We start from the raw sequence: 13,122 nt of genomic DNA, 5'->3' as shown, positions 1-13,122 counted from the left end.
GGCGGGGCTGCCTCCGCCGCCCCCGGCCCCTCCGCAGCACCGCGGGCTGATCCCGGCCCGCCCGGGGCTCCCGCCCCGCCCCCGCCCCGCCCCGGCACCGGGAGGGGCCTCGGCACCAGCGGGCACCGGCCGCCGCCCGCGGGCAGGGCGCTCGGTCCCGGGGGCGCACAGAGTTGGTGGCGCCGGGACCTGCTCGGCACCGGACCCGCCGGACCGGGAAGCACCGGGACTCCGCTGGCCCCGGGACCCGCTCAGCCCCCGCCCTCCTGGGGCCCATGGAAAGGGCAGGACCGGCCGTGCCTCCGTTCACCCCAGTCCTGGTCCTGCACCCACTGGCGCCCCAGTGCAGGCGCCACAGGTGAAGCCAATCCGGGCACCACGGAGGAAGGCACTTGCCTCGGCAGCTGACCCGGCGCTGAGCCGTGCCCTCCTCACCCCTCCCCAGAGAGACGACAGAGCCGGGTGACATCAGGCTACCGTTTATTGTAAAAGGCCGCGGTGCCCGCGGTGCCCTGGGCAGGCTGAGCCAGGGAGGAGGTATCTAAAAGTGCTATTTACACCGAGCTCCGGGTGTGTGTCCCAGGATTCCATCCCCCCCAGGGATCCCCTCTCTGCCCCCACTGCCTCCACCTCACTCAGTAAAAGCTCCTTGCCGCTCCCTGGGCCTGGCTCGAGCTCAGGTCCTTCCCTGAGTGTCCCTGGCACTCCCTGGGGCCGGCAGGGCTGGTGTCAGCACCCCCCGGTGCTGGCGTTGGCTGGGTGTCCACGCCTGCAGGGTAGCTTGATGTGTCATGGCAGGTGGTGCCAGGGTGCTCCCCACGCTTGCCCATGGTGAGGATGCCCGCGGCGTGGTTGCCGGAGCCATGGAGCAGGCGGTAGAGCCGGCTCTGGAAGGCCAGGGGGACACTCTTCCTCTTGCCCAGAGTGAGGATACCAGCGGCGTGGTTGCCCATGCCGTGCAGGAGGTCGTAGACACGGCAGGAGCAGGTCTTCTGCCGGCAGCAGTCGGGCAGGCTCTGCCGGGGAGAGGCCAGGGAGCAGAGAAGGAGCAGGAGCAGGAGGCAGGAAGCTCGCTGGAGCTGCCAAAGCAATGGGCAGCATTAGTACAGGGCAGTGACAGCGCAGAGAGGGGGAGAGTGCACAGCCCCAGGGCTGCCCCCCTGTCCTGCCTTGCCCACTGATGTCTCAACTGCCCCCTGCCCAGTCGCTGCCACAGGGGCCCAGCCCCACACCCGAAGTGCACTCAGAATGTCACCCTTTGGTGCCCTGGGGCATGGCCAGCACCTCCAGCTGTGCTCTGACCAGCAGCCAGATGTGGGTGCCCTCACCACACCCCTTCCCTGCTCCAGCACACGGCAGCCATGGCAAACACCCTCCCCTTGCTGCCCAGTGCCACGGGATGAGCAGTGAGAGTACCCAAGCTCAACGCCACAGGCATTGCGCACTCAGATCCCTCATAAGAAACTCTTTGATCAGCTGCTGGCCGCAGCTGAGGAGCCCTGGGGATTTGCCACACACTTGGAGCTTCCCAAGGAACTGGCCAGGCCCTCCTGCACCCCCAGTCCCACATCCTGACCTCCTCCCATCACTGCCCTCTTCTACCCCCAGGGCTGCAGTGCCCCAGCCCCACCTTGGTGTTTGGCACCTCCATCCTTCCTGGGGTCTTCAGGCAGCCGAGTGGCTCTGGGGCACGTCCCACCGGGCAGCTGAGAGCACAGTGCCCTGTGCTGCTGCTGCTGCTTTATAGGGCCCAGCACAATAGTGCTGCCAAAAATACCGCTGGGGCAGCGGGAGCAGACGGTCTCTGGGAGACACGGGTGCACTGGGGCCGGTAGCCCGGAGACCATCCAGGCCTTTCCCCTCATTTGCAGTTCCTCATTGTGTAGGTGCTCAGTGGCTGGGGTGCCAGGCACTAATGAGGCCCTAATTGCCCACAGGCCCTGTGGCCAGGCTGGCACAAAGGGGCTGGAGGTCAATACTGACCAGCACCGGCAGCACAGCGCTCCAGGCTGATGCTCGGAGCCCCATTAAGCTAATTATCCCCCCGAACAAAGGGGTGCTGGCAGCAGCACAGCTCCCTGACGTGGGGAGTCGTCATCCTGTGCTCCCCATGGTGTCAGGGAGGGATGGTGCTATCAGGGTCCCATACCCGGTGCCACTCTCCATCCCTTTTGGTGACCCCATCCTGCCCTGGCCCCGTGCCAGGTATAGAGGGAGCCACAGGGCACCAGGAAGGTTCTTGCACTCTTTATAATGCTCCACAGCCCCAGTCCAACCCCAGACCACCTTCCTCTGTTTGTGCTGGGACCCCCTTGCCCTGGGGGACAAATCCCAACATTTCCCTGATGCCAGAAGCCACATCCACTGGCACTCTGGCCTCGCAGCTGCTGCACCACAGCCTCCCAGCCCCTCTGCACAGTGGGGGCCCCAGGGGTGCCACAGAGGTGACAGGACTAGCCAGGACCCTTCCTGCCGGCCAGATTTTTTCCCCAGGGCTGACAACAGCCAAACCTGCAGCCCTGGGGAGGGAGGGCAGGAGCCCAAACCTGGGGCTGCTTTTCCAAGCAGAATCTGGCACAGCAGGCTACACGCACACGGGCACCAGAGTACCAGCATCCCCACCAGCCCTGCAGCAGAGTGCAGGCTCTGGAAGCAGATGGGAGGGATGGATGAGTCCCTTAGGAGCTCAGGGGAGGCAAGCAGGAGTAGGATCATCCCTCCTCAACCTCTCCACTGAGCCGTGATGCAGCCCCTTAACACGGCAGAGCACAGGCTCCAGATGTGTCCCCCCAGGCAGCCTGAGCCTGCAAGCAGCTGCCTGTCCATGAGCAGGCTGGGACTCCTGCTCCTGTGGCTGGGGATGCTCAGTCTGGGCCCCTGAGCCCCAGGCCAGGGTCAGCAGGACGCTGTGTCGCCGCCTCCGTCAGTCTCAGGGATGGGCTCCAGTGGGGCACGCAGCCGGGAGAGCTCTGGTGAGGCCGAGCCGTTCCTGCCAATGCCGCAGGACTGTCCTGCGTTGTGAATCTGCCACAGGTTGTCCAGTGCCTCCGCCTTGGCGTGCTTGAGGAGGTCAGCCTGGCCCTGCAGGGAGGGGGCATCGGGGGGGGTGTTAGAGTGAAGGCATCAGGGTGAGGTGTCAGGGCAGGACAGGTGTGTCTGTGCAGCTCTCAGCCCTCACCTTGAGGACGGTGATGTTCCAGGCAAAACTCTCCAGCGCCTTCTGCAGTTTGCGGCCCCGCAGCCCCTCCTTGGTCTCGATGCGGTGCAGCTCCTTGTGGAAATCCATCCCTGCGCAGGTGGGAGTGGTGCTCAGTAAGTGCAGGGATGCTGGCATGGGGGTGGCCACCACCAGTGGGGACCAAGCCAGAGGGACGCCCTTTGCCCACCATGGGGGTGCAGGCTGGGTGGGTCCCCCACCGCCCCAGCAGCCCCAAAACCCTTCTGTACCAGGTATGATGAGCCAGTAGAGCCCCGAGCACACTGGCACCCTGCTTGGCCCCAGCCCGTGGCAGTTTTGGGCCCTGGGCAGAGGCACAGCTCTTGCACCCCATGGGTCACCCAGGGGGGCTCAGAGCAGGCCCACCAGGCTCCCCTATTGGAGTGTGGGCCCCAGCACTGTGCACCACGTGACGTCCTCGTGAGCGGGTGCTATATTTACCCCTCCTGACGCAGCACCGGCTCCAGGCCCACTCGAGGGCTCCCACGCAGCCTGCTCGCCCACATGCTGCCAATCAGACACCCCCAGCCCCGCACCCCCACTGCAGCCGCACCTCCCCAGACCCCCCAACACCCACCGTCTGGGTACTGGCCATGCCAGCACCACAGGGGCTTGTCCCCAGCGCAGCCTGGGCGAAAGCAGGGACAGACAGCACCAGGGCATGGGGGTGGGGGCTGCAGCCCCAAAACCACTGCTTGCCACCACCCTGAGAGGCCACACATCCCAGGACCCTCTGCCCTGCAACGTCCCAGCACAGCAACTGGAGCAGTAGAGCAGGGCATAGAGCCTGTGCTCTGCAGCCCATGCCCCACTGCTCCACTCCCTCAGCGCTGGCAGCGGTGCCGGAGCCGAAAGCCAAGAGCTTGGGGAGGTTTCCGTCTGCTGCGTAGGCAGGGAACAAACAGGGCTGCTGGCAGCATGGCTGGCATGAGGGGATGGCAGAGCGGGGCCCCCTTCTCCCTCCCCTGTCCCTCCAGCTCCTGAGGCTCTCCCAGCCCCATGGGGAGCCCACATGAGCCCCTGGGCCAGCACCCCCCTATGTACTTGGGACTGGTGGAACTGTCCCTGCACGTCCCAGCCCAAAGAGGGGCCACGCAGCCATCAGGGCCTGGAGCGAAGCTGGGAGTCCCAGCCAGCTGCTGTGGTGGGGGCAGCCGGGGGGAGGACTGGGGCAGGCAGCAGCAGCACCTGCCTGTGTGGGTTCTGCCATGTGTCTGGGAAGTCGTAACACTCAGTTGCCACTTCTACCGTCAGCCCCAGCCTGTTATTTCTGGCACTAATTATGTTCTGGCATTTGGCAGCTAATGACTCTTCCCCGCTTCCTCATCAGCCTCCCCCGCTCTGCTTGTTCCCTCCCACACAGCCCTGCAGCCCACCCACCCACACCCTGTCCCGGCACAGGAGGGCCCACACCCCAGCACCCCAGGATGTGCCCAGGTTTGTGGCCAGAGCCACACCGGGGCTGGGGCTGCCCTCAGGGACCCACCTGCCTGCTGTGCCTGGATGAGCTTCCCGTACACCACGTCAGCAGACTCGATCAGCGTCCGGCTGGTCTGGATCATCTGGGGAGAGGGGCAGCATGAGGAGCTGAGCAGCCCCTGCCCCGCACCCCCCCGGCCGAGTGGATGGGGAGATGGGGCTTGTCAGGGGTCTTGTCAGCATCTGGCTGGTGGCCAGGTTCTCTCCAACACAAAGGAAGGAAGCGGCTCTGGCTGCAGCTATTAATGGGATTTCTTCCACCTGGCAGGACGAGGGCAAGGGGCAGGTAGTGCAGGCGGAGGGACAGGGGCTGCGGGGTCCCAGGGTCGTACTGACCTGGGCAAGCCTGTGCCTCAGCAAGACTCCTCCCTGGGCAGCCGCTACACAGCCCCCCGCCCACCTCTCCCTGCTGCAAGATGGATGCAGCGAGTTCAGGATCCTCTGTCCTGAGCAGGTCCTGGTGCCACCGACCCCACAGAGCCAAGTCCTGGCAGAATGGCACTTACCGTCTCGTAGGCAGTGAGGACCTTGCGCAGCAGGTCAGGGATGGGGCCCTGGGCCTCCATGGGGGGGTACTGCTCTGCCAGGTTGAGGGTGACGCTGGGTGTGCTGTCGCTGTGCAGCAGCCACGTGGAAACTGTCAGGATGCACTGCTTCATGTTGGCGGCGGGTGTCAGCCCACACAGCTCCTTGAAGGACACCAGTGCGTTCTGCGGGCAGAGACCGGCGTCAGTGGCTCCCCACCCAGGAACATCCCTGCTTCCCCTGGCTCTCTGCTCCTTGCTCACGTCTCCCCGGAAGAGGAGGACACCCGGGCCCCATCCTCCCCCACAGAAACCAGGTCCCCCAGTGCCTCTGCAGGGTCTGTACCTGCACATTCTCCCGCAGGTCGGTGGCCTCCCGCAGCGGCTGCGTGGCTGTCCGGAAGACCTCGTCGATGGCTTTGATGCCGGTGGCCTTGGTGGAGGTGTACTCCCGCACTCGGCGGCCCCGGCGCCCCGCCAGCCCCCGGCGGTGCCCCTTGCCCCCGCCACGGCGGTCAGTGATGGCCACATGCACGAAGAGGGTGGCGTGGGGCAGGGGCTCCCCAGCCAGCGACTGGAGGGGGACGTGGCGGTAGCCGGGCTGCAGGCACTCAAAGGGAATGGTGTACTGGGCAATGAACTCATCCCCAATGTAGTCGTCGTCCAGCACGACAAAGCGCAGGACGGCCAGCTCGGGCAGGTTGATCTGGAACTCCAGGCTCTCATCAAAGATGGGGTTGTCCCCGCTCTGCAGGGCTGTCTTGGTGCGGTGCTCAGCACAGTCAGCTGGGATGCCATGGATTTCGGCACAGACGTAGGGCTCCACCACCTCCCCTTTGGCCCCTGAGCCCTTGGGCTTGGGCAGGTTCTGCCCACTGATGACCTTGAGGTGCAGGAGCTGGGCGGGCACCCCAGGCAGGGAGTCCTTGGCATTGGCACTGAAGTAGGAGACCTCCTCCCGCATGATGGCTGGGCGGAGGACATAGCCACAGGCCCCATTCTGCCGGAACCAGCCCGCGTTCAGGTCCATCATGAGCCCCGGTGTCTGGTAGTTCATGGCCACCATCTGGCAGCCACACTTCCAGAAGTCCTGGGGGTTCATGTTGCTGGCGTCGATGCGCATGGGGCTGGGGTAGATGCGGGAGAGGAACCGCTTGTTGTAGCTGACCAGCTCAGCTGGGCACTCGTTGGCAAAGCGTCCTGCTTCCACCTCGCTGAAGGAGCACATCTCCCAGTAGCGCTGCCCACGCCGTGAGCTCTCGAAGTCCTGGAAGGGGACAGCCTGGCAGAGGCTCACCAGCTCTGAGAGCTCCCGGCTGAGGCGCACCCGCCGCGGGCCACCTCCCTCCGGTGCCTCCCGGTCCTCCTGGCCCAGCCGCCGTGCCAGCTCCCAGCCTTCCTCCTCATCCGACACCTCCCCCTCGCTGTCCTCACAGCTGGGTGGCAGCTTCTTGCCCTTGATGAGGATGCGGCCCTTGAGCTGCTCTGGAGAGGGCAGGTAGGACGCCACTGGGTTGGGGGGCTCCAGATACAGCTTGTCCCCCAGTGTCTTGCGCAGGCACTGGGCAGCGAGGCGCTGCTGGGGGGCCGAGCAGCGCACCACCAGGCAGAGGATGAGGGGGTAGGCGGAGGCGGTGAAGGCGTGTTGGTCGATCAGCCCCACCACGGCACGGAAGGGCACGCAGGAGGCAGCTGAGGGGCTGGTGTAGACCACAGGCTCGCCCTCGGGGCCATCCCACAGCACCAGTTCGATGCTGCGGCAGCCCAGGCCCAGGGCACTGATGTAGCCACTGATGTCCGAGCGGCCCCAGAAGTTGTCCTCCAGCAGGCAGGCGCTGTGGGCAGAGCTGATGTAGTAGTGGGAGAGGGGCTGTGCCATGTCCTGGCAGACCTTGCGGTGCTGCGGGTCGAAGATGGAGCAGTCAGCAGAGAGCAGGTAGCGCGTGAAGCCATCGATGGCCAGGTAGCCCTTCTCCCGGCCCTCCTTGGAGGGCTCATACTTGCCGACGATCTCCAAGCACTTCTCTTCTGTGACCCCCTCCATGCCCTGCTCCACCTCCAGGAACATCAGCAGGTCCTTCACACCCAGGTATTCCTTGTTGCTGGAGAACTGGACCAGCAGGAAGAAAATCTCAGGGCGGGTGCAGAGCTCACAGTACGCCTCCACGAAGAGGTCGCAGGCCACCTCTGCACCAGGACGCTCACTGGCCTTCTGCAGCTCCTTGAATTTCAGCTCAATGGTGGAGGTCTTCATGCCAGGGTTGAGTGCTTTGATCAGCTGCACAGCCCGGGACACAGGGATGCGACCAGACTTATCCAGGTCAGCGAGGTCAAAGACAGAGGAGATCCAGGAGGTCCGGAGGCTGGGGTGGCCGGTCCCAGGCGCCTCGGGGCTGTGCTTCCCATAGGACACCAGGTACCGCAGCCCCATCACCCAGGCGCTCACCACGTCGGCCGAACTGGCCACCAGGTCCAGGGACTCGTAGTTGTCTCCATAGATGATGGAGAAGGCACACTCATCCGGGAACTGGTCAGAGAGGCCATTGCTGCGCAGGACAGGTGTCTTCTTGCCTACACGCACCTCTTTGACAGACTTGATCTCAATCTTGGCCTTCTCTGAGTCCTTCTTGGAGGGCTCCCAGCGCACGGAGCGCATGTCGGCGTCCAGCACGAAGAAGCGGCTGTACATGCGGGAGTTGGAGCGCACCTTCTTCAGCTCACAGCCCTCCAGCATGAGGGAGATGCAGGCAGCCGTGCTGTTGATCTTGCGGTCATTGGGCATGGAGCTGAAGGACACCGTCTTCTTCTTGTGCGGCAGCCGCTGCCGGGAGCCATCCTACCAGGGTGGGAAAGGGACAGAGCTGTCAGGGATGAGCAGGCAGCATATGTCCCTCCAGGTCCTGCCTCAGGGTCCCCTCGCCCCAGCCCAAAGCGAAGTGCAGCACCCCAGGGTCCCCCAGGGTGTCCCAGTGCCACATGAAGCCCAGTCCAACCCGGTCCACCCCTCTCCTGGGGGCTGGGAGCTGGCTCCAGCCCTGGCCTCCCCCACGGCTCGCTGCCTGGCTTAATTTAACTCTGCTTTCCTTCCTTCCTTCCTGCTCCCGGCCCTGAGACAGATCCTTCCCCACTGCTCATTCACCCTCGGAGGTATGGCCACTCAGTGGCAGCCCAGCATGGGGCTGAGGACACTGGCTGGGGACACCAGAATTAAAACCGATGCCTGGCATGTGATGCATGAGCAGAGATGCTCCTGGGGAACCCCAGCCAGACCCTCCAGCCTTCTGCTAGGAGAGGGGCAGGACAGCCCCTGCCAGTGCCATGTGCTAGGGATGAGCACGGCCATGGTCCCGTCCTGCAGAGTCAGGGGTCACGGGGGTATGGGCTGTTCGCTGCCAGCACCCCATGCCTGCACTCTGTCCTGCCCCACAGTGAGGAAGGTGGACCCTGCTGTCACGGGGCTGGGAGGGGCAGGAGATGAGGGGGAACAGCAGGGCCAGGAGCGTATTATGGGATGGATTTCATTAAGTAGCGCAGTAGGAGGAGATTTAATCCACTTCTTCAAGATTATGGTTGAGTCACCTCTAATCTGATGGTGTCCCTGTCAGAGGCAGGTCCTGCCCAGCTGCCCAGGTTGGGGGTGAGGAGGTGTTCCCCTCCAGTGTCCTGAGACCTTCCTCACCTCCTGCTTGGGGCTGTGCCTGGACAAGTGTGTCCCTGTGCCTGACCCAGGGGGCCTGGGATTTGCCCCTTGGGGCCAGGCAGCCCCAGCCAAGGGCAGTCTGGACAGGTCACAGAAATGGGTGGACGGCTCCTCCAGGGATGCCTGTGACACAGTGGCCCAGGGATGGGGGACCCAGTCCCAGCCCGCATCCCATTGTTAGAGCCAGCCAGATTCTGCTGTCCCAGAGCTCAGATGTGTGAGCTGTTTGTATCCTCTCACTGCCAGATTGCTCCAAGGAGCTGGCTGAGCTCCAGGACCCCTTCTCCGTGCCAGGCAGCCTGGGTCGGCAAGGGCTCAGCGGCAGGTCACGCCATCGGACAGCCCTGCGGCAAAGGACCCGGCACCGGATGCCTCCTGCAAGCTGCAATCTGAGCGCTCCACTGACGAGCAGCCCCAGCCCTCGCCCTGCCGGGGGGCGATGGGCACCGAGGGCAGCACCTCCTGCCCCGAGCAGGATGCCCGCACCTCTGCGGACCCGCTCCCCGCCCGGCGCACCCACCCAGTGCGGCTCCGCACTGGGCCCCACAGCCGAAAACAGGAAATCCATCCGGAAAGGAAACACGGGCGGGGGGCCTGCGTGCACCCAGCGCCAAGGACCTGCTTCCAGCTGTGCCCACTGCAGGCAGCCAGACACACCCGACCTCACCAGCCCTGCTGGTTCCCCAGCCACCCTGGCTCAGCACAAAAGCCCGAATGCCTTCCCTGCAGCCCCCCATCCCCCCAGGTTTGGGAAGGGGAGAGAGTCCCCTTTGCAGCACTTTGGGGTGCAGATATGTGGCACAGACCCAAGAGTGCCCTGCAGCACATGGGCTCTGCTCTCCCTATGCATGGGCCAGCAGCAAGTGGTGGGCACTGGGTGCAAGGGGTCCCCTGCCCGAAGCTCCTCACTCCTGGAGACCAGCAGGGAAGAGCCACTGCTCCCTGGTAGCCCCTTCATAAGCTGTTCCACGTGGTCTTCAACCCTGGGGACACCCCACGAGGAGCTGGACAAGGCACAGGCAGGAGCAGCAGAGGCAGGTGACAAGTGGGGTAGCAGCAGAGCCAGGAGGATGTGATGCCCATGGCCACTGAAGCACAGGGCATCCCCAGACAGAGGGCAGGGCTCTGGCCAGAGCAGTGATCCTGGTCACTGTGCCACCAAGCTGGCAGAGAGCAGGCAGGGCTCTGTAGAGGGAAGTACCAACCATGATGCTGATGCCACCCAGGATGCCACTGGTGGGCATGGAGGGCACGTCCCAGTTGCTCATGCCCTGCCCAACTCAGCAGCGTGTGCTAAACATCTCTTCAGCCAATTACCTCCTGTATTAGTGCCCTGGAGAGTGCTGCTGCCCTAATCTCAGCCTCCACGTGACGGCCACCACTACCGGCCACACAACCTGCTCCCAAGCGCAGGATGAAGAAGGGTCCATCATTTGTCCCTCCCTTCCCCATATCCTCCAGCCTGGCCATGACAGGACTCATCTGCAGCTGATTTCCCCAGGTTCTGGGGCTGGGCAGCACTGGCAGGGATGCAGGCAGGGTGCAAGCAGGCAGCAACCCCAGAGCGGAGGCAGTAGGAGACACCATCAAGGCTTTTCTACCATCATTTGTTCCCTGCCAAGAAGAGAGCGACTGACACATCCACTCCCCGCAGCACCAGCTGCCGCTCCCCAGCGAGGGGCCATGGAGCCAGATCCCAGTGGAGGCACCACGCAGCTCCTGGGGCTGGCATGGGATGGGGAGGGGACACAAGAGATAGGACAGTGAGCTGCTCGGGTAAGGCCACCTCCTGCAGCAGGAAAGAATAGATCCAGTACCGCCAAGTCCCTCTCCAGCATCCTCCCAGCCCACCGGACCTCCAGACCCCTCTGCTTCTAGCCTGAGAAGAGAGAAGGGAGGAGATCCTGCAGCCAGAGCACAGGAACACTGCAGGGGCCAGCTCTGGATCCCGCTGCTCCAGTCCCCCCCAGCTCCACACAGCCAGTGAGTCGCTCTTTCAGATTCACTCCTTCAGCCTTTTCTGGAAATCCCAAAAAATAACAGAGCTGGCAGCTCTTCCCACACGTGCCTCCACTGCCACTCAGGCCCCGGATGGACTCGGGGATGCACGACGGATCAACACAAGACGGGGACACTGTCCGGGTCTGACCCCCTCCCGGGCCAGCTCCCTCCCCCGCCTGCGCTGGCCCTGGGCCACCCGACCTTCACGTGAGGCCAAATCCCGCGGTGACGCAGGTGGTGACGGGGATGTGCCCAGCCCGGGGGCAAGTGGGAGGTTCACCCCCAGCCCGCAGTGCCTGCCCGCGGCCGGTCCCCCGGGCAGGGAGGGATGCTGGCCCGTCCCGGGAGCAGCAGGAGACCCCGGCGAGGTCCCCAAGGAAACCGGGCACTGACAGCGCACCGGCACCAGCCTCTGGCTGCACGGGAGGTCTCCGCGCCGTCACCGCGTGGGCGCAGCCCGGCCGCCCCCGCAACAGTTTGTAGCGGGAGCCCGGGAGGGCGCGGGCAGGGCTCAGTGTCCCGACGCCGCTGCCCAGAGAACCAGGTCCCGGGGGCAGAAGAGCGAGGCTGGGGCACCACGGGAACAGCCCCCACATGGGGTATTAATAGCATCGGAGCAATCCCAGCTTAAAATAGGCTGCCGGGAGCGGGGAGGCAAGTCCCGGGCGGACGTGACCCATTGTGTCAGCTAGCACCTCCAGCATCAGCACAATCAAGGGAGTTCATTTAGGAAAGCACATGTGTGATCCACTGCCCACCCAAGTGGGAGACCCCCGAGACACTGCCTGACTCCCTCCCACGGCCCGGCTCCGGGAGGTGACAGGAGCAGGCTGGGAGCTGGCCAGGCCGGGCCGAAGGCTCAGCGCTTGGCAGTAGAGAGCACGGGAGAGCAGGAGCTGTTTGAGGGGCAGGAGCGGGCCCCTTCTCACTGGCACCTAATGGTGCCCTGAGCAAGGACCGGGTGATGCTGCAGCGGGATCGTGCAGGGGACCCGCGGCACTGGACGGGGCGACCCAGGGACATTCCACAGAGCCGGGCCGGAACAGGCTGTGCCCTTGGGGACTACGGGGCCGGGCAGGGCGAGGGGACGTCGTGCCAGTCCCGGAGTGACCGGCGCCGCGGGCAGGTGGCGAACCCCGGGCACCGATCGGGGGTACGGCTGCTCCGCGGCTCCGCGGAGCCGCCCCACGGGCCCAGGGAGAGCGGGGGGCAGCGGGCAGGGCCGGTGCGGGGGGACGCAGGGCTCGGCAGGGGGACACGGCTCTGCCCTCCCAGCGCTGCGCAGGTGCCGGTCCCAGGGCGCGGGGGGGCCGGGCCGGTGCGTGGCTCTCACCTTCATGATGCTGGCCCGGGGCGCGGTGGGCGCGGGGCTTCGCTCCGCCGAGTCCTCGCGGCTGCTGCTGCCCGAGCCCGAGCCGGGGCTGCCGCCGCCGCCGCCGCCGCCGCCGCGGGGCCCGTTGGGCAGCGGCGCGGCGGGGCGGGGCGAGCCCGGCGGCTGGGCGCCCCGGGGCTCCTCTGCCATCCCCCGCGGCCTCAGGGCAGCGGCCGCCGCGGGGCCCCGGGGCGCCCAGAGCCTGCGCCCGCCGCCGCCGCCGCTGCGGGCTCAGTGGCGGAGCGGGCGGGAGGCGGTGCGGCCGGGAGGAGGGGACGGGCCGGGCCGGGGGCGGGGACGCGACGAGGATGGGGACGGGGACGGCGCGGCCCCCCCGCCCCGGGCTGCAGCGGCGGGGCTCGGGGACGGGCACCGGAACCTCCCACCGCCGGGGCATCCCCGGCCTCCGCCCAGCCCCGCAGCGCCCCGGCCCAGCAGCCGCCCCATCTCGGGGGGACCCCGGCTGAACCCGGGTAGCTGGGCAGCTGGCACCTGCAACCTGCAGCCGGGCACCCAACCCCAGCCTGGCACCCTGCAGCTATGCACCTGCACCCTGCAGCCTTAGTAACAGCAGCCCAAACAAACCTGCACCCAAAACAAGCTGTACCCTGCAGCCCGGCACTGAAAGTCGACCTTGCACCCTGCAGCCTGGCACCCACACCCAGGTGGGCACCCTACAGCCTGGCCCTGCCCAGCACAGTCCCCCCCACCAGCCTGCACCCCCAGTACCGTCGGCGTCCCGGCAGGGCAGTGCAAGCAGAGCCAGCCAGTGCAGCCCTGGCCACACACAGCTCTCCCAGGCAGGGGTCTCCAGGCTTTTGCTGCAGGG

General features: G+C 65.8%; 2 protein-coding genes across 2 annotated transcripts; both read right to left on the bottom strand.

Annotated features, from left to right (window-relative positions):
* Positions 1–467: 467 nt before the first annotated feature.
* Positions 468–2,691, bottom strand: HCRT (hypocretin neuropeptide precursor). The gene is made up of 2 exons (XM_051794843.1): positions 1,631–2,691; positions 468–1,079 (listed from the first exon to the last, which is right to left on the bottom strand). Exons 1-2 carry the CDS (start codon positions 1,649–1,651, stop codon positions 636–638), a joined length of 465 nt encoding a protein of 154 aa, XP_051650803.1. The 5' UTR covers positions 1,652–2,691; the 3' UTR covers positions 468–635.
* An 89-nt stretch (positions 2,692–2,780) lies between these two features.
* LOC127474271 (inactive phospholipase C-like protein 2) lies at positions 2,781–12,443 on the bottom strand. Its single transcript, XM_051794834.1, has 6 exons — positions 12,255–12,443; positions 5,567–8,056; positions 5,203–5,406; positions 4,704–4,779; positions 3,179–3,288; positions 2,781–3,081 (listed from the first exon to the last, which is right to left on the bottom strand). Exons 1-6 carry the CDS (start codon positions 12,441–12,443, stop codon positions 2,896–2,898), a joined length of 3,255 nt encoding a protein of 1,084 aa, XP_051650794.1. The 3' UTR covers positions 2,781–2,895.
* Positions 12,444–13,122: the final 679 nt, after the last annotated feature.

This window comes from Manacus candei, unplaced genomic scaffold, assembly GCF_025592945.1.
Source record: "Manacus candei isolate 608988 ecotype Guabito, Panama unplaced genomic scaffold, ASM2559294v1 h1tg000040l, whole genome shotgun sequence".
Lineage (NCBI taxonomy): Eukaryota > Metazoa > Chordata > Aves > Passeriformes > Pipridae > Manacus > Manacus candei.
This window is presented reverse-complemented; position numbering and strand designations above follow the sequence as displayed.

Coding starts and splice junctions, on each gene's coding strand:
- HCRT (XM_051794843.1), bottom strand. CDS start 1,651: ATGGAGGTGCCAAACACCAAG. Junction 1,080..1,630: donor TGGAGGTGCCAAACACCAAG/GTGGGGCTGGGG, acceptor TTGCTTTGGCAG/CTCCAGCGAGCTTCCTGCCT.
- LOC127474271 (XM_051794834.1), bottom strand. CDS start 12,443: ATGGCAGAGGAGCCCCGGGGCGCCCAGCCGCCGGGCTCGCCCCGCCCC. Junction 3,289..4,703: donor CATCCAGGCACAGCAGGCAG/GTGGGTCCCTGA, acceptor CCACCTGCGCAG/GGATGGATTTCCACAAGGAG. Junction 3,082..3,178: donor GGAACATCACCGTCCTCAAG/GTGAGGGCTGAG, acceptor CCCTCCCTGCAG/GGCCAGGCTGACCTCCTCAA.